We start from the raw sequence: 26,140 nt of genomic DNA, 5'->3' as shown, positions 1-26,140 counted from the left end.
TTCCAGCAAGTACAGATCCAGAGCCATCAAATATTCCTCATATGATAACCCTTTCATTCCTGGAATCATCCTTGTGAACCTCCTCTGGACCCTCTCCAATGCCAGCACAACTTTTCTAAGATGAGAGGCTCAAAACTGTTCACAATACTCAAGGTGAGGCCTCACCAGTGCCTTATAAAGCCTCGGCATCACATCCTTGCTCTTATATTCTAGACCTCTTGAAATGAATTTTAATACAGCATTTGCCTTCCTCACCACCATCCCAACCTGCAAGTTAACCTTTAGGGTGTTCTGCACAAGGACTCCCAAATCCCTTTACATCTCAGATTTTTGGATTTTCTCCCCATTTAGAAAATAGTCCGCCCATTTATTTCTACCACCAAAGTGCACGACGATGCATTTTCCAACATTGCATTGCATTTGCCACTTTCTTGCCCATTCTCTTAATCGAAGTCCTTCTGCATCCTACCTGTTTCCTCAGCACTACCTGCCCCTCCACCAATCTTTGTATCGTCTGTAAACTTGGCAGCACAGCCATCTATTCCATCACTTAAATGATTTATATACAGCGTACAAAGAAGTGGTCCCCACACTGACCCCTGCGGAACACCACTAGTCACTGGCAGCCAACCAGAAAAGGATCCTTTTATTCCCACTCTCTGCCTCCTGCCAATCAGCCAATGCTCTAATCATGTTAGTAACTTTCCTGTAATACCATGGGCTCTTAACTTGGTAAGCAGCCTCGTGTGGCACCTTGTCAAAGGCCTTCTGAAAGATATTTATCATCTTTTCTGTTTGCCCACTTTAAACAAATGAAATCTAATGCTTTTTCTCCTTTTCAAATAATCCTACACTTTGACATAATGTAGCAGGTTAATTTTTTTAAGAAGTAATGTTTTCAGTATGGGATCCACCTAAAAGTTAGGTGTTGTTTTTTTTTGAAAATTTGCCTGATGTGGATTTTTTTTTTAAGTTAAATTCTTAAAGTGTACTTAATGCTGTGGAATAAGCACATAACTTGTCAAGATTACCACGTCTGGAACTTAAATTACTTTGGGTGTTAATGCATTGGAGAGTTTTAAGAACCAGCGTTATGATTGTAAATTAGGACGAGGGGAAATGAGGTGGTGTCCAATCCAGCTTTTCAAAATGAATAAAAGATTTAAACAGGTACTCTAATTGGAAATGTAATCATGAATCTGGGGAGCATTAGTGTAAATTTTACTAAATAGTAATTAAGGAACTCTTCCTCCTATCATTTTGTGTATTTGACTAACCTAAGTGTATGTCAGTTGCTAACACTGTGGATCTTATTAATTCTTACTCAAATTTTATTCCATTAGAATGGTAGGCTGAAAGTTTACATTTAAGTTCTTCATATAGCATGTTTTAGATATTGTGCTATTAGCAGAAGTGCCAATTAATGGGAGGTCATTTTCTCAGAGGCACAAGTGTGAGATATTACCACTGATGCTCTGTTAAGTCATTAATATGGTGTTCCTGCTACAGCCCTTCAAATGGGTTGCCTTTGTTCATTTACCTGTAAACTGGTAGATTGTGTGAAGGATCTGTAAGAATTTATGACACCACTTAAAATTTATTACAACTCAGCAGTATATACGCATATATAAACTTAAGCAAAACACAAGTGGTGAGATAACTTCACATCTTGAGTCTATACACTCATGCAGAAATTTGATTTGAAAAGGTTTTCCTCTTTCTTACAGGATTCATAATGCTCTGAAGGGAATACCTGATGACAGAGATGGGCTTTTTGACACTATCCAGCGTTCGAAAAACCATTATCAGAAGAGAGCATATCAGTGTATTAAGTGCATGGTTGCCCTCTTCAGCTCCTGTCCTGTAGCCTACCAGATTCTCCAGGTAAATCTCTTTCTAAATAAGGTGTTCAATACAATCACATGAGCTACCTCTAAAATTTTGCATGGTCTTTCTAACTCAGTTTTATCCTTACTAGCAATGTCCCTTGCATCTGATCAGCCCAAGAATAAAATGTCACATTTTTGTTCATAGAAAAAATACTCATAATTTAGTGGCTTATGAAAAGAAATATTGATTCAGAATCCCTGCAATGGAGTGAAAACGTTTTCTAGAGCGGATTTATTTACGTTATGAACTTTAAGGAATTTCTGTCTTTCGATTCTGCATATTTCTGTCAGATGTTCACTCATTCTTCTCTTCTCTAAAGGGAAAAGTTCCAGGTTGTTAGATCAGTTCTTGTACCTGTAGTCTCTGATCTTGTAAATCTTCTCTGGATCTTTTCTCTGCCTCTACATCCCTCATATGATGACATCAGTATCATTTGTGGTTTTATATTCTTTCCTCAAATGGTAAAGTCCAGTATTATCCATTTTTTAAACCTGTTCTGCCACTTTCAATAACTTGGGCACCCAAACCCCCAGTCTCTGCTTGCATTCTGTTTAATCTTAAGTTGGAACTTTTTAATTTAAGTAACTAAACCTTGTCTGTCAATTGCTGGTGTGTAGATTACTGATATATAGATTTCAGCATGGACTAGATGGGCCATTACATACTGGAGAATATTGTTTAGCAAATTGGATTTTCAAATACAAGTACAAAATTGTGAAGGAATTGTTTGGGAGTACTTCCAAGGACCAAAATATCTTCCTGTTTTTAATATAATTCTGTTTTCTTATTCCCCTTGCTCATTTCTTTCAATTCATATTAAAAAGCATGTGGCTATTACACCAAGCAGAGTTTAAAGCATTTCTGAGACTCATTCTTGCTGGAAATCATACTACATTTTAATAAAACAAATTTAAATTCAGGTATTTCATGGATAAAAAGCAACATAGTCCATAAGTCTGGTCACTGTAACTACCTACTTAGTTACCTTTTAATGCTAAATAATTTAACATTGGTCTGAAAAAAAAGGATCTCATTAGAAAATAATATTCATATTCAGCCAACTCCATTTCACTGTTCAAATTATTATTCTTAACTCTGTTAACATTTCTAAAGATACACATTTCATCATATTCATTCCCTTAAAATTAGCATTGTGTTGTTCATATTTCAGTATTATTTGAATAATATTGTAAATATATTGTTTGATTAAGCATTCTTTGTTCAAACAATTCATTGTGGGTTATATGTAATACTGCGTGAATGGCATATGTCATCACGCCACCACGCCATGCGTACTGTACGTGCCTACTTAAAGTAAAATCGAGGTTAAACTCACTCCCAGCCCCATTGTTTTCCTTTCAATTAGTTTTTATATTTTGGAGTTACAAAATATAACAGCAATAACGAGGAAGTACTAAATAAACTTGAGATGACTATCTATCTGTTGAAGCACAGAGAGACGGTAGAGTTAAAAAAAAAACACAGTGGGACATTCGCATTTTTTTTTAAAAAGCAGTACAGCTGATGTTCCTTTGGAAGGGAGAGGGAGAAGTCGGTCAGTTTTTTTTTAAAAGGGCAGAAAGTGGACAAATTCACAAGTTCATAAACGGTGGGTACTGGGTGATAATCATAAATTTTAAAAAGAGCAAAAGTGACTGGCTACATCAGAAAGATGGAAGCGATGGATTGCACGAAAGATAACTGGCTGCTGTATATGGAACAAATTAAGCGTATTTTGAAGCAAGTGAAATAGCCATTGACAACCAAGTGCCAGTTTTGCTGAATGCATTGGGTTTAATGAAATATAGTTTGGTTAGAGCTTTGACTACTCCAACAAAACCAGCCAAAACGAACTTTGCTGATATCGTGAAAGTAATGCAGAAACATTTAGAACCCGAAACCATTATTGATTGCAGAATGCTTTAGGTCTCATAAGCAGGATCAAAAGAAAGGAAGGTCCAATTCAGTGTACATGGCTGAATTGAAGAAGTTGAGCATTATTAGTTTGGTAATGGGCTTATTGATGCACTGAGAAATCGTTTAGTTTGTGGAATCTTGCAAGAAAGCATTCAAAAACAGCTAATTGAAGCACAACTCACATTTAAAAGAGCATTTGAAATCACTGTATCAATGCAGGCAGACACACAATTGGGTTGTAGTCAGAAATGAAAGTGAGCGTGAACAAAATTGCAACATCTGAACAGTAACCTGCCTTGCCAAACAAATTGTGTTACCATTGTGGCAGGGGCTCACTTACACCAGTCCAATGCAGATTTAAATGTGAAACTTGCAGAAAATGCAACAAAGGTAAATGGACTGCACAAGAAAGAGAAAAAGATGAAAAGTCAAGTTGCAGTTTCAAAAAGAGCATTAATCTCCTTGCTGTTGATGAAAAATCTGATGATGAGAGTTATACAGAACTGCATAGCCTTGAGATTTACAATATGGAAACTACCAAGGGACAAGCAATATGGCTTATACCAGAAGTGAACAGTAAATTACTTAAAATGTAATCGGACACTGGCTTGGCTGTTTCAGTCATTCCACAAAATGAGTTTGAACAGCATTTCCAAGATACTGAACTGAAGCCTGCATACAATGCCTATAAAAGTATTCACCCCCTTGGAAGTTTTCATATTTTATTGTTTTGTAACATTGAATTACAGTGGATTTAATTTGGCTTTTTTGACACTGATCAACAGAAAAACTCTTGTGTCAAAGTGAAAACAGATCTCTACAAAGTGATCTAGATTAATTACAAATATAAAACACAAAATAATTGATTATATTAAGTATTCATGCCCCTTTAATATGACACATCAACTCATCACTGGTGCAGCCAGTTTGGTTTTAGAAGTCACATAATTAGTTAAATGGAGATCACTGTGTGCAGTCAAGGTGTTTCAATTGATTGTAGTAAAAATACATCTGTATCTGGAAGGTCCAATTGCTGGTGAGTCAGTATCTTGGCAAAAACTACATAATGAAGACAAAAGAACACTCCAAGCAACTCCGTGAAAAGGTTATTGAAAAGCACAAGTCAGGAGATACAAGAAAATTTCCAAGTCACTGATCATCCCTTGGAGTACAGTTAAGTCAGTCATGAAAACATGGAAAGAATATGGCACACCTGTAAACCTGCCTAAAGCAGGCTGTACTCAAGAACTGAGTGACCATGCAAGAGGGGGTCTAGTGAGGGAGGCTACCAAGAGACCTATGACAACTTTGGAGGAGTTACAAGCCTCAGTGGCTGAGATGAGAGAGACTGCGCATACGACAGCTGTTGCCTAGGGTGCTTCACCAGTTGCAGCCTGTGGGAGGGTGACAAAGAAAAGGCCACTGTTGGAAAATAAACTCACATGAAATCTCGACTAGAGTTTGGCAGAAGGCATGTTGGAGAGTCTGAAGTCAGCTGGAAGAAGGTTCTATGGTTTGATGAAACCAAAATTGAGGTTTTAGGCTATCAGACTAAATGCTATGTTTGGTGTAAGCCAAACACCACACATCATCGAAAACACACCATCCCTACTGTGAAGCATGGTGGTTGCTGCATCATGCTGTGGGGATACTTCACTGCAGCAGGCCCTGGAAGGCTTGTGAAGGTGGAGGATAAAATGAATGCAGCAAAATGCAGAGAAATCCTGGAGGAAAACCTGATGCAGACTGCAAGAGAACTGCAACTTGGGAGAAGATTTGTTTTCCAGCAATACAATGTTCCCAAGCATAAAGCCAAAGCTACACAGGAATGGTTTAAAACAGTGGTCCCCAACCACCGGGCTACAAAGAGGTGCTACCGGGTTGCGAGGAAACGATATGATTTGGCGATATGAAACGATATGAGTCAGCTGCACCTTTCCTCATTCCCTGTCATGCACTGTTGAACTTGAACACCATCCCCCCCCCCCCCACCGGTCGGCCGGTCCGCAAGAATATCATCAATGTTAAACTGGTCCGCAGTGCAAAATAGTTTGGGGACCCCTGGTTTGAAAACAACGAAGTTAGTGTTGTGGAGTGACCAAGTCAGAGTCAGGACCTCAATTTGTGGCTAGACTTGAAAAGGGCTGTTCACCCACATTCCCCATGCAATTTGACAGAGCTTAAGTAGTTTTGTAAGGAAGAATGGGGAAAAATTGCAAAGCTGATGAAGACCAATCCAGACAGACTCAAGGCTGTAATTGCTACCAAAGGTGCACCTACTAAATAATGACTTGAATGGGGTGAGTACTTATGCAATCAACTATTTTGTGTTTTGTATTTGTAATTATTTTAAATCATATTGTAGAGATCTGTTTTAACTTTTGACACGAAAGAGTCTTTTTCTGTTGATCAGTGTCCAAAAAAAACAATTAAATTCACTGTGATTCAACATTGTAAAACATGAAAACTATCAAAAGGGGTGAGTGTTTTTTATAGGCACTGTATATCCTATTAAGAGCTTGTACTGGAGGGAAAGCTAACTCAAAGTTCAAAGTACATTTATTATCAATTACATGTATGTCACCGTATACAGCCCTGAGATTCATTTTCTTGTGGGCATATTCAATAAATCCATAATAGAATAATAACTAGAATTATTGCAAGAATGCACAAACTTGGATGTTCAACCACTGTGCAAAAGTTAACAAACTGTGCAAATACAAAAAGAAATAATAATAAAACAATAAGCAATAAATATCGAGAACATGAGATGAAAAGTCTTGAAAGTGAGTCCATAGGTTGTGGGAACATCTCAGTGGTGGGGCAAGTGAAGTTATTCCCTTTGGATCAAGAACCCCATAGTTAAGGGGTACTAACTGTTTCTGAACCAGATGGTCCTGAGGCTCCTGTACCACCTTCCTGATGATGGCAGCGAGAAGAGAGCATGACCTGGAAGGTGGAGGCCCATGATCAACTGGACTGGTCCACTACTATTTGTAGGATTTTCTGTTCAAGGGTGTTGGTGTTTCTTTCTATACCAGGCTGTGATATAGCCAGTCAATATACTCTCCAGTACATGTTTATAGAAGTTTGCCAAAGTTTTACATGTCATGCCAAGTCATCACAAACTCCTAAGGAAGTAGAGGCACTGCCATGCTTTCTTCATAATTGCAGTTATGTGAGGGCCCAGGACAGGTTTTCCGAAATGATAACACTATGATAACTCCCGTGGGAATGACATTTGTAACAATGAAATAAAACAAGCAACAAGCCACATTAGGCTTGTATGCGGTAAAAGCAGGAGGACCATCATTGTGGGAATGTGATGAGACGACTGCAACTTGATTGAAGATCCATCCACCATTTGCATACCACAAAAATGTTCAAGGATGAAATTGGAAAATTTAAAACACATCGGGTAAAATAGTGCTAAATGAAAGTTTTGCCAAGTTTTACAAAGGCCTTCTGGTTTCTTATAAAATATCCAGTAGCCAGTGAGCTAGATCACATGGTGGCTGAAGAAATTTTTTCTAAGGTTGAGTGGAGGCCATAGGCAATGCCAGTGGTCCCAGTAGCCAAGAACAAAGGATCTGTCAGGATCCGTGATAATCTTAAGGTCACCATCAATTCAGTACTGAATGTAGATTAATACCTTCTGCTCAGGATTGAGGATACTGTATCTTTGCAAATCTTTCTGGAGGGAAACACTTCAGCAAAATGGACTTGGCTGAAGCCTACCTACAGATCAAGATAGAAGAAGAGTCTAAAGTGTTTGTCACCATAAACACTCACAAAAGGGCTTTATCACTATAATAGGCTTATTTTTGGAGTCTCATGGACCAGGTGCTGCAAGGCTGTCTAGGCACTCAGTGTAACCAGGATGACAAGGAATACATTCAAAATCTCAAGACACGTTAAAAAGATTGGAAGGTTATGGGCTCTGAGCACGATGCAACAAATATGAGTTCTTTAAACAAAGCATCACTTACCGTGGTCACACTTTTGACACACAAAGATTTCACAAGTGTGCTGAGAAAATTCAAGCAGTGGTGGATGCCTCAAAGCCAAAGGACGTGTTGTAGTTGTGGTCCTTTTTAGGAATTGTCAATTATTCTAACAGGTTCCTGCCAAACCTGACTACTGTTCTCCACCCTTTCAACTCATTACTACAAATCAGGAAGAAATGGCAATAGGCAAAGCAGTGTCAGGTGGCTTTGCAAAAGTCAAAGGAACTGGTGGCATCAGGCATATTATGATCTACACATCCCCAGAAGAAAGATATTCAGTGCTGTCAGAACCACTTCTTACAGTCTGAGTCAACTCTACAATCTCAGAACCTGAGATTGTTTCACAGCCAGAAGTCTAACCTGCCAAGCAGAGTGATCCCCTTTGTCAGGAAAGACATTATCCCACTTTATCCCAATAAGAAAACCTTCACAGTGATTAAATCTTTTGGTAGAGGTTATTGCTGCTAAAGGTGGTTCTACCAGTTCTTAAATACAAGGGTTCACATACTTATTCCAGCCTGGACTGTGAATGATTAAACAATATGTTCAATAGAGATGTGAAAAGTACAATTGTTTGTGTTTTATTAGTTTAGGCAGATTGTGTTTGTCTATTATTGTGACTTGGATGAAGATCAGACTACATTTTTTGAATAATTAATACAGAAAACTAGGAAATTGCAAAGGGTTCACAAACGTTGTCTTGCAAGTATATATGTATATATACACATTGTATATGTATACATTTGCAAGGCAGGTGCGGTTCGTCAGCCTTGGACGGCAGCCGCCTAGGAGAAGGAAAACTGATTTTAAACCACTGCTGTCTTGCGGCTATACCCACCCATGGGAGAGGCTTCAGGAGTAGACCTGGAGTAAGAAATCCAGAGTGAGTGTTCCTACGGCACTTTGATGTTGTTTACAACTTAACTCTGGCAACCTCTACGACAACACTGGTACCACGCTGTATGGGCGCTTGCCCTTCCCTTGGACTATATCAGTGACATGGAGAGGGGGATCTTGCTACATGGGCAAATTGTCCTGCTTGTGCCCTGGAGAGGCCACAGTCCACCAGAGGAGCAAACCCATGATCGCCTGGGGTCGATGGCTACGTACTATATGTGTACAAGTTGAGGTGCATTCTATATTGAGTTGGAGTTTATAGCTAAGCAGGGAAGAGTGTTGTGTATTTAATATTTCAGTATTATTTGAATAATATTGTAAATATATTTGATTAAGCATTCTTTGTTTAAATAATTCATTACAAGTTATATGTAATAGTACCTGAATGGCATACATCATCATGCCACGAAGTCATATGTACACGCCTCACTTAAAATAAAAAAGCAAAGTTATACTTGCATTCTAGGCTCCCTTGTATTTCTTTTATTTAGTTTTTTTATGTTTTGGAGTTATAAAATGTTACAAGTATCCATTTAAGGGCATTCACCTGAAGCTGCTTGAGCAATGGCAATACTCTGCTTCCATACCAATTCATTATGCAGCTATATTGTTCCATTTTGAGGAAGCCTGAAGCTATTTTCACCAGTTTCAATTTTATATCAGGAAGTATGATAGAGCATCATGAAAAAGATCTTGGATTGTCATTCATCTCTCTAACCACCCCGTATCCAAATTCCACCTTGGAGGAAGGAAAGGCCTTTTACCTTTTAATTTCCCTCTTGTATTCTCAGAAATAACTTTAAATAATTTGCTAACTACATCCAGACAACAAAAGAAATGTTTCTTTCTCTGACATGCCTCGGTTGCGGGTCACATTGCTACACCATCAATAATTTGATGCCACAAGACTTGGCATTGTATAATAACCTTCACATGTTAGTGTCCTTTCATACGTTTACCAGTAATGTCAAATTAAGTGAAAATGAGCTGTGAAGCTGATGCAGAGTATGCAAAGGGGTACCAATAGATTGATGTGACAGGTGGGGAAGTAAGAACAGACAAGCTGAATTTTCTTTGAATGATAAAAAAGATTTTAGAAATTGTGAAGCAGTTTCAAGAAGCTATTTAGCCTACTACTTAAAATCAAGGAAAGCTCTCATTCAGAAATAAAAATATGAATTATGCCTTGACTTTCATAACCTCAGAATCAAAAGACTTGACAATAAATGGGTTCCTTTTCAAGGGTGGGTATCCTTACAAAATAGGGGGGAAAAGTTTTTAATATATAGATTTACTGAAATGTTTTTCCAGAGTAATGGTGACCTGAAACGAAAATGGACATGGGCAGTGGAGTGGCTTGGTGATGAGCTGGAACGGAGGCCATATGCTGCAAATCCTCAGTATACCTACAACAACTGGTCACCGCCTGTGCAAAGTAATGAAACCTCAAATGGTTACTTCCTTGAGAGATCACATAGTGCCAGGATGACTCTTGCAAAAGCATGTGAACTGTGTCCTGAAGAGGTAAGGCATTAAACATTGTAGAATTCTTTTTAAATCTTGCTGCCTTATATTTTCAGTATGTAAAAATAGACTTGATCATTATTCATCAACATGTGGTTTGTGCAGTCCTTCCTTCCAGACCTCTTTTTTATTTTGTAATAGTTTTGCAATTCACCTCTCCAGATTTATTTATTATTATGCTATACATCCATATGCTGTGCTTCACACTTATAGTCAATTTGTTGATATTGTAGGAGCCTGATGATCAAGATGCACCAGATGAACATGATTCATCCCCACCAGAAGATGCTCCCTTATACCCACATTCACCAAACTCCCAGTATCAACAGGTAAATACATTTTTTTTCCACTAACTTTTATTTTGCTGGTTGAACTTGATTCGAAAAAATCTAAATTGTTGGACTTCACTTAAGTTAGCAATTTATGGTTATGCTAGCATGGATGAAAAACTGGAAGATGAGCTGACTAGCAACAGGCAAAGAATGAGAATAAAGGGCATTTTCTTGGTTGGTAACTTGCAGTGTTTCACACAGGTTAGTGTTGAGACCGCTTTTCATGTGATTTGGATGACAGAATTGATGGCTTTATAGCCAAGTTAGCAGCTCATACAAAGATAGGTGGAGGGACAGGTAGTGTTCAGGAAGCAGGGAGTGTGTAGAAGGACTTGGACAGATTAAGGGAATGGGCAAAGAAGTGGCAGATGGAATAGAGTGCAGGGAAATGTATGATCATGAACTTCGGTACAAGGAATAAAGGTGTATACTATTTTCTAAATGGGGAACAAATTCAGAAATCAGAGGTGCAAAGAGACTTGGGAATCCTTGTGTATAATTCCCAAAAGGTTAACTTGCAGGTTGAGTCAGTGCTAAGGAAAGAAAATGCAATGCCAGCACTCATTTCAAGAGGACCAAATATAAGAGTAATGATTTACTGCTTAGGCTTTATAAGGAAGTGGTCAGACCACACTTTTGGGGTATTATGAACAGTTTTTGGACACCATATGTAAGAAAGGACTTACTGGCATTGGAGAGGGTCCGGAGGAGGTTCATGAGAATTATCCTGGGATTGAAAGGGTTAAGTATAAGGAGTTTTTGATGGCTCTGGGCCTTTATTCACTGGAGTTTAGAAGAATGAGGGGGATCTCAATGAAACCTATTGAATATTGAAAAGCCTAGATAGAGTGGATGTTTCCAACAGTGCAAGAGTCTAAAACCAGACGATTTTAGAGTCTAGCTCCAGAATACAAATTCACCCTTTTAGAACAGAGATAAGGAATTTTTTCTGCTAGAGGGTGGTGAATCTGTGGAACTCATTGCCACAGACGGCTGTGGAGGCATTAAAGCGGAGGTTGATAGTTTCTTGATTAGCAAGGGCATCAAAGATTAAGGGGAGAAGGCAGGAGAATGAGTTTGAGAAGAATCATAAATCAGTCAGTGATCGAAAGGCAGAGCAGACTTAATTGATTTAATGACCTATTTCTGCTCCTATAAGTTATCAACTGTAAGATATAGGAGCAGAATTAGGCCATTTGGCCTATCGAGTCTGGTCTGCCATTTCATCATGGCTGATCCAGTTGTCCCCTCAGCCTCAATCTCCTGCCTTCTCCATGTATCCCTTCGTGCCATGACCAATCAATAATCTATCAACCTGTGCCTCAAATATACATAAAGACTTGGCCTCCACAGCTGCCTGTGGCAAAGAATTCCACAGATTCACCACTCTCTGCCTAAAGAAATTCCTCCTCATAAAGGAAGCCCCTCTATTCAGATGCTGTGTCCTCTGGTTTTAGACTCTCTCACCATAGGAAACATCCTCTCCACATCTCTCTATCAAGGACTTCCACCATTGGATAGGTTTCAGTGAGGTCACCACTCATTCTTCTGAATTCTAGGGAATACCAGGCCAGAGCCATCAATTTTCATGTGACAAGCCATTCAATCCTGGGATCATTTTCATGAACCACCTTTGAATTGAACCCTCTCCAGTTTCAGCACATCCCTTCTAAGATAAGAGGCCCAAACCTGTTCACAATATTCCAAGTGAGGCCTGACCATTGCTTTAGTTATGGTCTATGCTGAATGAATAAAGCCAATCCTGAATTTCCATATGGCACTTCCTTATTTTAGTTGTACACTTAATTCAGATTTTAGTGCCATAGATAAATTCAGTGGAGAAGCAGGCTTTTTAGTCCACTGAGTCTGTACTGACCAAGCTTGATCACTGCCTGAAAAAAATAATGAAACCTCAAGTGGTTACTTCCTTGAGAGCTTCTACATTAGCCCATGCCACCACCCCTCACCCTACGCCCAAAGAATCAACCAGTCATCTGGACATTAATGGTAATTTACAGTGAATATTTAACCTCTACCAACACGGCTTTAGGAAGTGGAAGAAACCCACGCAAGTCAAAGTGAGAATTTGCATAGTCCTTGCAGACATAGCTAGAGGGCCAGCAATGAAGCTGGGTCTCTGGAGATAGGTGGAAGTAACTCTGGCTATGATGGCAGTAGACCTTGGTCATAAAACCTCAGTGCCTGAGTGTGAATGAATCCTTTGTTTTTTGAAAAAATGCAGTGGTTCTCTGATACCAATCTTGAAGTACACATCGTCAAGTAAAACCTTGAAAATGTTGCATTCTCTTGGTAATGCAGTATAATTTCAACCTAGATTGTTTTATCATCTCAACTTCTGGGATCAAGTCCCATTCCTTTCCAAGTAGTTCATCTTATTCTGTTGATTGCTTTACCGTAAAGGTTGTTTCCTTGAGATAAAGTCAGCAATTTACCTTGTGTACCAAGTGCGAGGGGTGGTTGATAAGTTCGTGGCCTAAGGTAGAAGGAGATCGGTTACTAACTTCAAACTTTCTGCATTATCACTCAGAGCTGAACTGCACGTGCATGTAATGAGAACGTCTTGGACCTCCAGGTGATCCACAGCAGGGGTGATTGATAAGTTTGTGGCCTAAGGTAGAAGATGGGTTATACCACTCTCGTTACGTGCATGTGCAGTTCAACTCTTTGAGTGAAAATGCAGAAAGTTTGAAGTTAATAACTCATCTCCTTCTACCTTAGGCCACGAACTTATCAATTACCTCTGCTGTGGACCACTTTCTGGAGGTCCAAGATGCCGACTTCTACAAAGAAGGGATCATCGGTATGCTCCAAGACAGCTGGACTAAGTGTGTAAATGTAGGAAAAATAAATGTGCTAGGTTTTATAGCATTGACTCTGCCTACCTTGGGCCACAAACTTATCAATCACCCCTTGTATATTATTTATCCCTGTTATAGTGTTTAAAGTACAGGATGAGTTGGTTTTGTTTCTTTAATTTTATTTTTTACTTTTCATCTCTTTTTTACCTTTTGAAATAATGAGTTGTTCTGTATGTCTTTCCTAATAGTCCAATGAAGATTGACAGTTTTTCACATTCATGCGTACATTTAAGTTGTCCTGTGCTATTATAGTACTTCTGATTTTTTAGACATAATGAAGCATCCTGTATTTTTCTTGCACAGAATTTTATGCCTGCATAAAATTAATTCTGCTCTTAATACCATTCTTTATTTTTTATTTGCAGAATAACCACGTGCATGGTCAACCATACACAGGTCCAGTGGCACATCATATGAACAACCCTCAGCGAACTGGTCAGCGAGCACAAGAAAATTGGGAAGGCAGTGAAGACATTCCTGCATCACAGACAAAAGATTAACACATAATTCTCCAATGTACCCAATAAAGACACTGGCTCAAGCACATGCCCAGGCCTTACAGTTCACTTCTCTGGGTCCGTCTACACCAGTGAAACAAATACCTTTTTAAAAAAAAATACTGTCCGACCTGGAGTGGGAAGAGTCTATTCACTGTCTGCCCTGCAGAGCAATGCTGTTGACATATAACCTGCCTGCAGTGGAAAAGTGTATAGTGTTTTGTAATAAATGGCCTGATGCTAATGTATAAATGGCAAGGTGTATATAGTATATTAATGTTTGACTGTTAAATCCTCAGCAATGCAGATTTGCTTGAGGAGTGTTGCAGACCTACAGATCTAAGACACACAAATCTAATCTTTGCTTTATCAGCTGTGCTCAGCTTTGAGGGTAACCTGCCGAATGGCAGTGTGGATCAGATTATTTTCAAGATACATGGCCATGTCAACCAGACAGAAAAAAAAACATGTTAACTCATGCCACCGGAGTTGCTTTTACTTTGGGTTATTTGATGGTGACTTTTTAACATTTGGTTGATGTGGGACACTGGTGATGTATTGTTGCTCTGGATTTCTTTTTCATTGCCTTTTTCATTCTGGTCTTAGTTGAATCATTTTGAAGCTCTAGTTATGCTGTAACATTTAGCATGGCTTCACATCAGATTAGTGTAGCCAATGAAAGATGATCCTAATGACAGCAGTTTTTTAATCCCTGAGCAAAAAACGTGCTCTGCTCAGAGCTTTTTTTCCTTTTCTGTTACACCTTGATGGTTCAATTGGAGAAAAATGTGAGTATAAGTGGCTTTCAATTGCACATATATTCAGATCTAATATTTGACAGTCTATGGGTGGGATAAAGGATTATTAGTTTTGAATTATAGGAATTTAAAGGAAAAAATATATGCAACCGTTGCTATGCCAGGATGCCTGGAGCATAATAGACAGTACATGGTGTGCTTGTTTTATTTCCTTGGTAGAGCTTACTTAGATTAACTTCTAAACTTCCCTCTTACTGCAACTCAGTGAAGTAGAATTAAATCAAGATGTACATGACTGACACAGTGGGGACATCTCACTGATTTGTTGCAGTCACAATTCTACTGGAAAGCAGAAAATTGTCTTAGCTCCTTGCCCATCCTGTCAGCCTAATTCAGATATAAGCAAGATTGTAATTTTAAGAAAAACTGCTGGTTAGTCATGATTCTTGCAGGATTCTCACTCAATTCCAAAAGTAGCCTTTTGTTTATGGATTTTGAGGAAATAATCAGTAAATACTGTATTTAAAAAAAAATTGGTAACTTGAATGTGTATTTTTTTGGAATTTGTCTCAAACCAAATACCCCTGCAAAACAGACTCAACCCATCCTATTATATTTAAATATTTTGCAGTTTTATTTTATAGAAATTATTTTGCTGAATTCAAAAGAAGAACATGAATTAAAAGGAACATTTTGTCCTGTGTTCTTATTTAAAAAAAAACAAAAAAAAAAATTGACTGTGCAGAGTTCCATGCCATGTGTGACTTTGGTTTTGGCCATGATGTGACATTGAATTCTGAAACTACAGTCGCACTGTGACCTTTCACTTGGAATTTTTTTGTGCACAGAGGTATACTTACAACTAAACTCCCCCTAGCAACAATAAAGAAATTGAATTATTGACACAGTGAACACTTTGTCTTTCATTTCATTTGTTAATAAACTTGATTTCTCCAATGTCTGTAAACTTGAAGAAACAAACTGCAGTCAACTGTGCATTTTTAGGATGATGTCCAGTCTTAGAAATATCTGTTCAACAATAGTTCCAAACATTTCCAAGCAAGCCAAACCAAAAGGTAGTGTGTTAGTAATTGCTTACAGCAAAGGAATGTACTATGCAGCAGCTGTATTTTAAATAGAGGTATTGGGGAAGAGCAACACCAGAGGCTATCAATATGAAGTAGTCAACAGGAAATCCATTTGGAGATTGAGAAGTAACCTCATTAGCCAGAAAGTGATGAGAAATGTTGAAGTTCCTATAACAGTGAGCAAATGAGATGATTTAGGGAATGCATTAATGGAGGCCGGACGTGAGTAAGGGAGGATAGGCTGAAGCATGTTAATGCCTAATACATTTACATTAGGGAAGCTAGGTGGAGAGTTGAGTGGATCATAAATGCCATTGTGAATTGTTTGGGCTGAATAATCATTTTGTGGCATATGTGATATGGAAAGATGATTGATAGGATCTATTGTAATAACAGAAATATTAACATTTACAATCAATACTGGATGTTTTTTTTTCCTCTCTCCAGTCTCTGCACATGCTTCCAGTGCGTGATAGATTACCTGCTTTTTTTTTTGTGTACCCCTATATTTGGTAACAATCAATCTGAATATGGCCCTGCCTTGGTATTTGCATTTCAGCAAGGATAGTTTTGATTGGAAGCAAGAATACTTTTGATTTTATCTTCATTTAATTGATGCCCAAGAAGTTATTGTTGTCAGTGATATCGTAACAGAAAAATAATTTAAAGTAAGTTTGCTTTTACAGCATTATGTGGTTCATTTTACTCACTCAGGAATATGAATACCAAAGGTTAACAAGGGGAGAAAAGGTCATTTTCCTGACTCATCAGGAGTACACATGAAGAGAAGGTTGTGTGCTGCTGTGTTACCCTTACAGTATTTACTGTCAGTGCTATTATGAATAACAGTATTAGAAGGTGCAGGATATCTATAAAAATTATAATCAGTAAACTTCAAATTTAAGCTTGATGTTAAACTTAAGGGTATGAACTTCTCATTAACAGAGGAATTATGAAGTTAGGGACATAGTATCTGACTCTGAAGTTGGTAATCTAAACCTAGACTGAAACAGGCCCTTTGGCCTTTACAATCTGTGCCAAATTGTTCTGAGTTGTCCTATTGATCCACTGCTGAACCATAACCCTACCATGCATGTAGTTATCCAAGCCTCTCATAAACGTTGCAGTCTAACCTGCATCCACTGCTTCAGCTGGCAGCTCATTCCACTCTCACCACCCTCTGAAGTTCCCCTCAGGTTATTTCACCTTTCAGCCTTAACCTTTGATCTCTAGTTCTCGTCTCACCCAACCTCAGTGGAAAAAGCCTGCTTACATTTACCCATTCTATATCCTTCAAATCTCCCCTCATTCTCCAACTCTCTCAGGTTTTTTCTTGTCAAATTATTCTGTACTCATCTTACTGATCTTTCCTGCAAGTGACTGGAACTGCACACAATACTCCAAATTCGGCCTCACGAATGGCTTAAATTTCAATGTAACATCCCAACTCCTGTACTCAATATTATGAAGGCCAATGTGACAAAAGCTCTTTATGACCCTAGCTACCTGTGGCATCACACTGAAGTAACTATACATCTGTATTCCCAGAGCCCTTTGTTCTACCACATGACATAGTGCCCTAGCTTTCACTGTGGATGTTGTATCCTGGTTTGTCCTCCCAAATTGCAACACTTCACTCCTGTCAGCATTAAATTTCATCTGCCATTTTACACCCATTTTCCCAGCTGATACAGATCCTGCTGCAAGCTGATAGCTTTCCTTGCTGTCCACTATGTCCCCAATTTTGATGTCATCACAAATTTGCTGATGCAGTTTACATTATCATCAAAGTCATTAATCAGTGACAAACAGCTACTAGTTGCAAGCACCCAGTATGAGAGGCAATCATCTGCCTCCACTCAGCAGCTTCTCCCACTACGAATGTTGAATCCAATTATCTCATCCTGAATACAAGGTAACAGAACCTTCATCAGCCTCTCATGAGATTTTATTAAATCCCTTGCAGAAGTCTGGATATCCACTGCCTTTCCTTCAACTTTCTTGGTAACCTTGAAAAACTTAAAAGGTTACCAAATAATTTCCTGTCTTATTTAGACCCTCCTTAAAAAAAAATACATCAGCTATCCTCCAATTCCTCATCCATGGTTCAGAACATTTCAAATTTCTGCTAGAGACCCTGCAATTAATGCACTATCCTTCCCACAAGACTTGAGGGAACACATTGTCAAGCCCTGGGGGATTTATCCACCCCAATTTGCTTCAAGAGAGTAAACACCTTCTCTTCTGTAATCTGGATCCATGGCCTCACTTCTTCCATTTCTTGAGTAAATGGGTGGGGGAAAAAATCCATTTGAGGTCTTCCATCTTTGTTTAGCTCCATGCATAATGGCTATGCTGATCTTCAAATGAATCTATTTTGTCCCTTACTAGCCTTTTGTTCTTAATGTGTATAAGTATTTGGTATTCTCCTTTGCCATGTCAATCAGAGCAACCTCTTAGCTTCTTTTGAGTCCTCCTGACTCCATGTTCTCTTGGCATTTCTCAAGCACCTTCTTAACCAGACCCAATATATCTTCAAAACCAAGGTTGCCTAAACCTGCTACCCTTTCCTTATATTCTAACAGGAACGTGCAACCTCTGTACTCACTTTTGAAGGCCTCCCACTTATTGCAAGAAAACCTATCCCACTCCACACTTGCCAGATCCTTCCTCCAATTTAGAATCTCAATCCAAGGACCAGTCCAATCCCTCTCTATAATTATCTTTAAACTAATGAAATTTTGATCACTGGCTCCAGTGTTCCCCGACAAATACTTGTCACCTGCCCTGTCTGATTCCCTAATAGGGGTACTATTACACTCTCCAGCTGAAATTGTCCTGAATGCATAACAATATCCATCTGACCCAGTTTTACATTAAAATCACCTAGCCTTAATTGAGTAATACTCAAAATACATATCAAAAAGGAAGTTTGTAGAACTAAAAAGAGGGAGGGTGATCGAAACAATTTCTGTCAAGTGTGGCTCTTCAGAGTTACAACCACCTTTGCTGTGTGCAGACGCTTTTATTCTGTGCTACTCCCATGCTCCCCAATGTTGGAAAAATTAAAATTTAGTTTGCTATATTTGATTGTGTTAAAAATCGAGTGTTTACTAATATTTTCATTTTACATGTATTTTAAAAACTTTTTATTGTGACAGAAGGACATATATTACACCAAGACATTAATTCTCTTTCTCCTGGACAGTTTTGGTACCCCGCAGTCTACCAGTACGACGAGCAGCAATGAGACCAACTTTACGCCCAGCAGGAGCATCTCTCCTGATGGTTGATGGCTTCCCGATGTGCTGGTGGTTACCACCACCAAATGGATGTTCTACAGGCTATGGAAAAATAAAACCAGATTAACAAATCTCAGTATATTATTTCTACCAATGAAATGCCTCTGCTTTAATGAATGCATAGTTTTTCGTGTTTTACTCATGTCCACCTAGATTAACATTTTATACTCATGCATCTTCATTTCAAACATCTCAACTGAAAACAAAGGTTGGTGTTGTGGACAGTGTAAGTTGTTAAATGTTATAGCAGCATGTTTACAGGATGCAGAGTTGGGCTGAGAAGTTGGCAGATGGAGTTCAAGCTGGAAAAGTATGAAGTGATTCACTTTAGAAGTTCAAATTTGAAGTAGAATGGCTGGAGGGATCTGGGGTCCACTCATTGATTCTTCAGAGTTGCTGCACAGTTCAACGGGGTTGTTAAGGTATATGAAGAATAAGATGCCGTATAGTGTTGGCCTTCAGTAGTCAACAGATTGAGTTCAAGACCACACTGCTAATATTGTTTTCAGCTCTGGCTGCCTCATTGTAGGAAGGATGTGGGATCTTTAGTAGCTGCAGAGGAGATTTACCAGGAAGCTGCCTGGACAGCATGTCTACTGAAAAAGTCACTTTGGACTTTTCTCTTTGAAGCAAAGGATGAGAAATAACTTGATGGAAGAGGCAAAGAACAAATGAACACTTTTTCCAAGGGCAGAAGTGGCTAATGAGGGGGCATAATTTTAAGGTGATTTGAGGAAACTACTAGGGGGGTGGGGAATAGAAATCAAGAGATTAAGTTTTTGTTTACCAAATGGTGGGTGTTTGAAACGTGCTGCCAGTAGAGGCAGGTACATGAAGCACATCTGAGAGACTTAGAATAGGTACACAGATGATAGCTAAATGAGAGGGTATAGTTAACTTGATCTTGAGGAAGTTAACGGGTCAGTACACATAGGCTGAAGGGCCTGTACTATGCTGGAATGTACTAATAACCTTTTGGACACAAACTAAACAACAACCACTATGAATTATAACTGCAAGTTTGAAAGTCTCCTAATCATTAAATCCAAAAGTTGAGAATCAAGGGTAACAGTTAATTAAAGCAGTTAAAGTTAACTTTTGGAGCCTCACATTGGACTTCTTAATCAAGTAAAAAATAAAATTACTAGTTTGGCCAAGGAAGTAAGCAAAGGAGGGAGGAACTGGAAGGTTCAATCTGACATAGAGCACAGTCATCACATTGCAGAGTTCAGAGAGGCTGTGGTAGCAGTATAAACATGGAACTACATACTTTGACCGAAGAACCAACAAATAAGGAATTAACAAGCAGAAAACTATAGGGAAATTAAAGCAGACAAGCAGAATGAAAAAGAGCCACTGTTGGATATTCTGTGCCTGCAACAAAACTTTAAAAATCCAACATTGGAGAGTGGATAATACAAGAGCAGCTAATACATGAATTGGTTGTGGAATGAGTCAAATTGCAGTTACAATCTGAGCTATGTGTTTAAACCCATTTTAATATTAGGTAAAGAAACCTCTGACTGAAGAAACTCTAGAATTGAGTTGTAGAAAAAGTGTACATGGACATTTCAAGTACTGAATGGTTCAGATTGTTTCTAAATGAATGATAGATACTAGGAAAAAGCAACCTAGGAAGATAGACCAACAAATTTAATGAGAATAAATCCCAGAGTGAAACAACTGGACCAGAGAAAACATTTAACAAGTGGTTGCTTATGCTATTTAAACTTACATTCATAGCCACACCACGGACACGTGGCCAGCAATTTCTCTTGGCCTTGTACTTATGATAAGCCCGACCAGCCTTTAGTATTGGTTTATCAATACGACCACCGCCAGCAACAACACCTGCAATCAAAGTAAAACACTTGCAAACATTCAGCAAATATATGAAGAAATCTGGACAAGAAATCTTTAATATGGCTACTGGAGAAAGTTTTCAATTAATAATTTGCAAGTTACTCTTATTTTAAGAATCATTACTTAGGTAATAAAACAGATTACAGAAGTGCACAGTGCAAACATTAAACAAAATTTTTTACATAAACAATTGCACATTTTAAAATCAGTCAATACATGAAACAAAAAGGATGGTAAATTAAATCTTACCAACAACAGCTCTGTTGGCAGAAGAAATAACTTTCTTGGAACCTGATGGCAACTTGACACGGCTTTTTTTGGTCTCGGGATTGTGAGAGATGACTGTTGCGTAATTTCCAGAAGCACGGGCAAGTTTACCACGGTCTCCTGGCTTTTCCTCCAAACAGCAGACAATGGTACCTTCTGGCATGGTACCCACAGGGAGAACATTTCCAATGTTCAACTGAGCTACAAACAGATTTTGAAAATTATTTCAAACATAATTACAGAGCTTACTTACAATTGTAAAATACAAAGTTAATATTGAATCAACAACTGATAATATAACCATTTGTATACAATACACAAGACAACTACCTCTGCCACCCTCAAGCCAAGATTTTTATTCTATTTTTAGCACGGTCCTTTTCCAATCTCACTTCACTCCTGAAAAGAAGCCAGAACAGTAAGACTTCAAAGCCAAAGGGTTAGGAGATAACAAAAGCTATATATTCCAGGTATAACTTAACAAAATTGGGAACAAAGAAGCCTAATGCAGCGTTTAGAAAGCCTGGTGTTGAAGTACACCAGCTTCTGTCTGAATGGTGACTTGGTTCTGCTCCGATTCACCTACTAAAGCAACAAGTCTACAACAGATTCTACCTCGTTGGCTCTTCACTCAACCCTGGAAACTCTGGAAAGCAAAGATGTATACATCAGGATACTCTACCAATTACAGCTCAGCATTTAATACTATCACCCCCTCAAAACTAATCAGACCTGGGCCTCAATACCCGCTTGTGCAATTGGATCTGGGTTTCCTCACTTGTGGATAATTCAGTTGGGATTGGCAAAAACACCTCCACAATCTCCATCAGCACAGGAGCACTGCAAAAACGTGTACTCAGCCCCCTGTTCTACTCACTTCACACCCATGACTGTGTGGCAAAGTGCAGCTCCAACACCATATACAAGTTTGCTGACGACACCACCATTGTGGGATGTAGCAAAGAGGGTGATTAATCAGTATACAGGAGGGAGATTGAAAATTTGGCTGAGTAGTGTAATAAACACCTTCTCACTCAATGTCAATAAAACCAAGGAACTGATTGTAGACCAGGAGAGGGAAACCAGAGCTCCATTAGCCAGTAATTATCGAAGGATCAGAGTGGAAAGGGTTGTAACTTTAACTTCTTGGGTGCCACTATCTCAATGAATCTGTCCTGGACCCATCATACAAGTGTTGCAAAAAGGAAGCACGACAGCACCTCTACTTCCTCAGGAGTCTGTGGAGATCTGACAAGTGACTGAAAACCTTAGAGAACTTCTATAGGTGTCAGGTGGAAAGTATGCTGGCTGGCTACATTACAGCCTGGTACAGGAATACCAATGCCTTTGATCGGAAAATCCTACAGAAGGTAGTGGATTCTGCCCAGTATATCACAGGTAAAACCCTCCCATCCACTAAGCACATCTACATGAAACGTTGCCATAGAAAAGCAGCATCCATCAAAAATCCTCACCACCCAGGCCATGCTCTTTTCTCGAGGTTGATATCAGGTAGAAGGTACAAGTGCTTCAAGACTCGCACCACCAGGTTCAAGAACAGTTGCTACCTCTCAACCATCAGGCTCTTGAACAAAATGGGATAGCTACACTCAATTAAGGACTCAGTTATATTGTTATTTTATGCTTACTTATTATATTTATATCTGCATTTGCACAGTTTATTTACAGTTAACAGTTCCTGATGCCTACAGTTACTGTTCTTTAGGTTTGCCAAGTATACCCACAGCAAAAGAATACAGTGGATTCTGGTTATTAATCAGAGCAGCCGCTTATTTGGAACAACTCAAACAACAAAACTAAATAGAGAATTGCTGCGATTCCCTTCATTTGTTTGGGGTACTATGCAGCTTAACAAGACTGTTGCCAAACAGATTCTAGCTAGCAAACAGTCTTAAATAGCACCACTTGCATGAGTTTGTCTTCAAAAGGCAGTGATATTTGTTAATGATAGTTGTCAAGAAAGAAGGAGTAAGACAATTCCCAATTGTTTTGCTCACCACCGTTTCAAGGAAGTGACAATGAAACAATTTCACTACTTCGACAATTAGAAACTACGAAATATTTGAAGGTATCAATCATCTTGAAGATTGAGGATGCAGTCGTCTAAAGTAATATATGAAGGCAGTCTGCATTAGGTGGCAGCACTCATTTTATTTATCGCACGCACTGACGAATTCCTCCATTGATAACTGTTAGGAACTACTACAGTTTTATAGTACTGTAGTGCTACAGATAATGTTCTAATTTGTTCTGTATTTCAGTTAGCTATCTAATTTGTTACTCAGTTTGTCTTTTTATATTTTCTAACTATTTCAGCTAATTGGGACCACTGTTTAATTGGGCCAAAATGTACTGGTCCCAGTGTACTGGACTCCACATATTGAATTCTCCTGAGGGTTTCGGAGTGCAGTTGCGTACCCCAATGAACAGCAAAGATGAGGGAAAACCACACAAAACAAAGACATGAGATTTGAGAATCTGCTGGGCACTCCAGGTATTGTGAAGAGGTCCTAACCTGAGCCCAGGAAAGATGCAACAACGAGCAGGCACTACCGCCTCTACCTCCATGCAAGGATATTTGTCAAGCTGCGTCAGATTGACATAATGAAAAGTATTCTGACTGCTTGTTATCACGGCCTGGTATGGAAGCTCCAATGCACAGGAACGCACGAAGCTTCAGAAAGTGGTGCACTCAGCCATCATGGGTACAGCTCTCCACCACCAATGCCAATATGACACCTATAAGAGGTCATATTTCAAGGAGGAAACAATCACCACCCAGGCTGTGCCCCATTCTTGATGCTGTCATTGGACAGGAGACAAAAAACCTTGAAGAACCAAAGCTGAAAGTTGAAAATAGCTGTTTTTTCTCACTGCTACCGGGTTCTTGACTGGACCTGAAAACCCTAATGTTATCTCAGACTGCATCTTTCTTGCATTAGATGTAATGGTGACATACGAAGAACGCAGATGCTGAAAATCTGATGCAATGCACAGAATGCTGGAGGAACTCAGCCAGCATCTATGGAGGGGAACATAAGTTACCTATGTTTTACATTAAGTTTGTCATGTTTGAAGTGTACTATAAAGCTAATTTTCACATGAAAGCGGCAAACATTCATGGATTACACGCAAGGCTAATTACAACTGAGAAAACGCAAGACAGAACATTATGGAAATAGCAATACAGGAAAATAATTGTCGAACAGATTTCACAACATATGCCACAGGTTTGTGCTAGTCCACCTACACATCTTGAAGAGTTCAAGTTAAGATTTCAGAGGCTTTTTAAACTTAAATCTTTTAAAACTTTATGAAATCCCTTAATCCAAAATGCACACTGATCTGAGACTTCTACATTAAAACATCTACAAAGAACATCAATTACCTTTCAGAACAACTTCAATTCAGACATACTAAATACGTTAAAATTAAAGTCGTGATCTATGAACCAGGTTGGTTAGCACTCCACTTCACAATAATGGATCGCTACAACACTAAATGTGGCAGCTTTTAAAACTGCATGACACTGCACATTTTTCTCAACTTACCCTTCTTGCCACAATAGATAAACTGGCCAGTGTGAATACCTTCAGCGGCAATGAATAGTTCAGTTCGTCTTTTGAACCGGTAAGGATCGCGGAATACTACCTTTGCCAAAGGAGCACCGCGGCCAGGGTCATGAATTATATCCTGCAGAGTAAAGCAAGCATCATATTACATTTTAAATCAACTATGCCAAAAATCTACTCCTTTAAGATAAGTAACAGTTCATATACTTAAATCAGCTGCATAGACTAAAAGGACTTAACTATAAAACTAGAAATTCAAATGGGGTTTGACTTTCAGTACTTACCTTGACAATTCCCTTGATGTAACCATGGCGTTCAGCAAAGTCCACTGCCCTCAACTTTGCAGCTCCTTTTCTATGTTTTACATGGGCTCTGAAGACGGAGCCTGCGCCCTTTCTCTGTCCTCTGATGACACGACCCATTCTGCACTACTGCAAGCACAAAATATTTTTCAGCCATTATTCAAATAAAAAGCAAACATTAAAAAAAAATCAGTACTTTACTTCCATTGTAAACTGAAAGCGGGTATTCCCCACTGACATTATACTTCTGTCATTAACACTAAAACATAGTTACTGAAGTATTTTCGTAGCTGTACTTTTAAGAACGGAGTCACGGCCAATTTAATGGACTTAATGTGACAGATCAGCTTTCCATGGGGTATCATCAATTCCAGCCTTTCCATCACCTTGCTTCTCCCTGTGAGGATACTATTAACCACCAATTCCTACAAATGCCCGAGAGGTGAGGGGAAGCGGCGAACTCAACTCAAAGGCTCCATGTTTGTTACGGGGGAGCTCGATCGAAACGTATTTTAACCAGACATAAATTCGGATATTTAATAAATAAAAGTTACAGCAGTGACAACGAGATAACGATGTTCAATATTTGGGGGGAATATTAACCGGATGGCAGCCAAAACTGCAGATTAGAATCGGATTATCCCGGTGCCCGCGTCCCACATCGGCCTACCCAGAGCAGGAGTCTGCGCGGAAAGGAAGGAGTCACGGTTGCGCGACCACTACTTCCGGAACGTTTTTGTGGGGGAAAAACTTTTTCTCCGCAACTAATCCACAGGACGTAAGATAACCGGTAGTTTGTTATTATATGAGCTGTTAAATATAATATAAATCTTGTTTTTGATCAAAATCCAAAACAGTTCGCGACCTGGGTTCTCTGTTGCATTATGGACAATGTAGTCCATAGATTTTTGTGACGTCTTCCTTCCAGCTGTCAAAGTTCAAAGTATATTTATTATTAAAGTATGTATACTTTACACAGCCTTCAGATTCGTCTCCTTTCAGGGAGCCACAAAACAAAGAAACC

At 38.9% G+C, this 26,140-nt stretch overlaps 2 protein-coding genes across 8 annotated transcripts in view; one reads left to right on the top strand and one right to left on the bottom strand.

The window, feature by feature from the left end:
• The window catches only part of usp9 (ubiquitin specific peptidase 9), a 266,944-nt gene extending 251,340 nt beyond the window's left edge, over positions 1 to 15,604 (top strand). For all 6 annotated transcript variants that reach the window (XM_072260457.1, XM_072260455.1, XM_072260456.1 and 3 more), the window contains 4 exons: positions 1,728 to 1,884; positions 10,023 to 10,235; positions 10,469 to 10,564; positions 13,812 to 15,604. In XM_072260457.1, coding sequence (XP_072116558.1) covers positions 1,728 to 1,884; positions 10,023 to 10,235; positions 10,469 to 10,564; positions 13,812 to 13,946 — 601 coding nt within the window. In that variant the 3' untranslated portion in view covers positions 13,947 to 15,604. The remainder of the gene's footprint in view (positions 1 to 1,727; positions 1,885 to 10,022; positions 10,236 to 10,468; positions 10,565 to 13,811) is intronic.
• A 3,304-nt stretch (positions 15,605 to 18,908) lies between these two features.
• rpl8 (ribosomal protein L8) lies at positions 18,909 to 25,844 on the bottom strand. 2 transcript variants are annotated; one of them, XM_072260460.1, is made up of 6 exons: positions 25,787 to 25,844; positions 25,099 to 25,245; positions 24,794 to 24,935; positions 21,204 to 21,422; positions 20,827 to 20,942; positions 18,909 to 19,133 (listed from the first exon to the last, which is right to left on the bottom strand). In XM_072260460.1, exons 2-6 carry the CDS (start codon positions 25,234 to 25,236, stop codon positions 18,975 to 18,977), a joined length of 774 nt encoding a protein of 257 aa, XP_072116561.1. In that variant the 5' UTR covers positions 25,237 to 25,245; positions 25,787 to 25,844; the 3' UTR covers positions 18,909 to 18,974. The 2 variants fall into 2 exon arrangements, with proteins under 2 accessions (XP_072116561.1, XP_072116560.1); XM_072260459.1 differs by having other exon boundaries at positions 25,720 to 25,805.
• Positions 25,845 to 26,140: the final 296 nt, after the last annotated feature.

Source organism: Mobula birostris, chromosome 6, assembly GCF_030028105.1.
Source record: "Mobula birostris isolate sMobBir1 chromosome 6, sMobBir1.hap1, whole genome shotgun sequence".
Classification (NCBI taxonomy): Eukaryota; Metazoa; Chordata; class Chondrichthyes; order Myliobatiformes; family Myliobatidae; genus Mobula; species Mobula birostris.
This window is presented reverse-complemented; position numbering and strand designations above follow the sequence as displayed.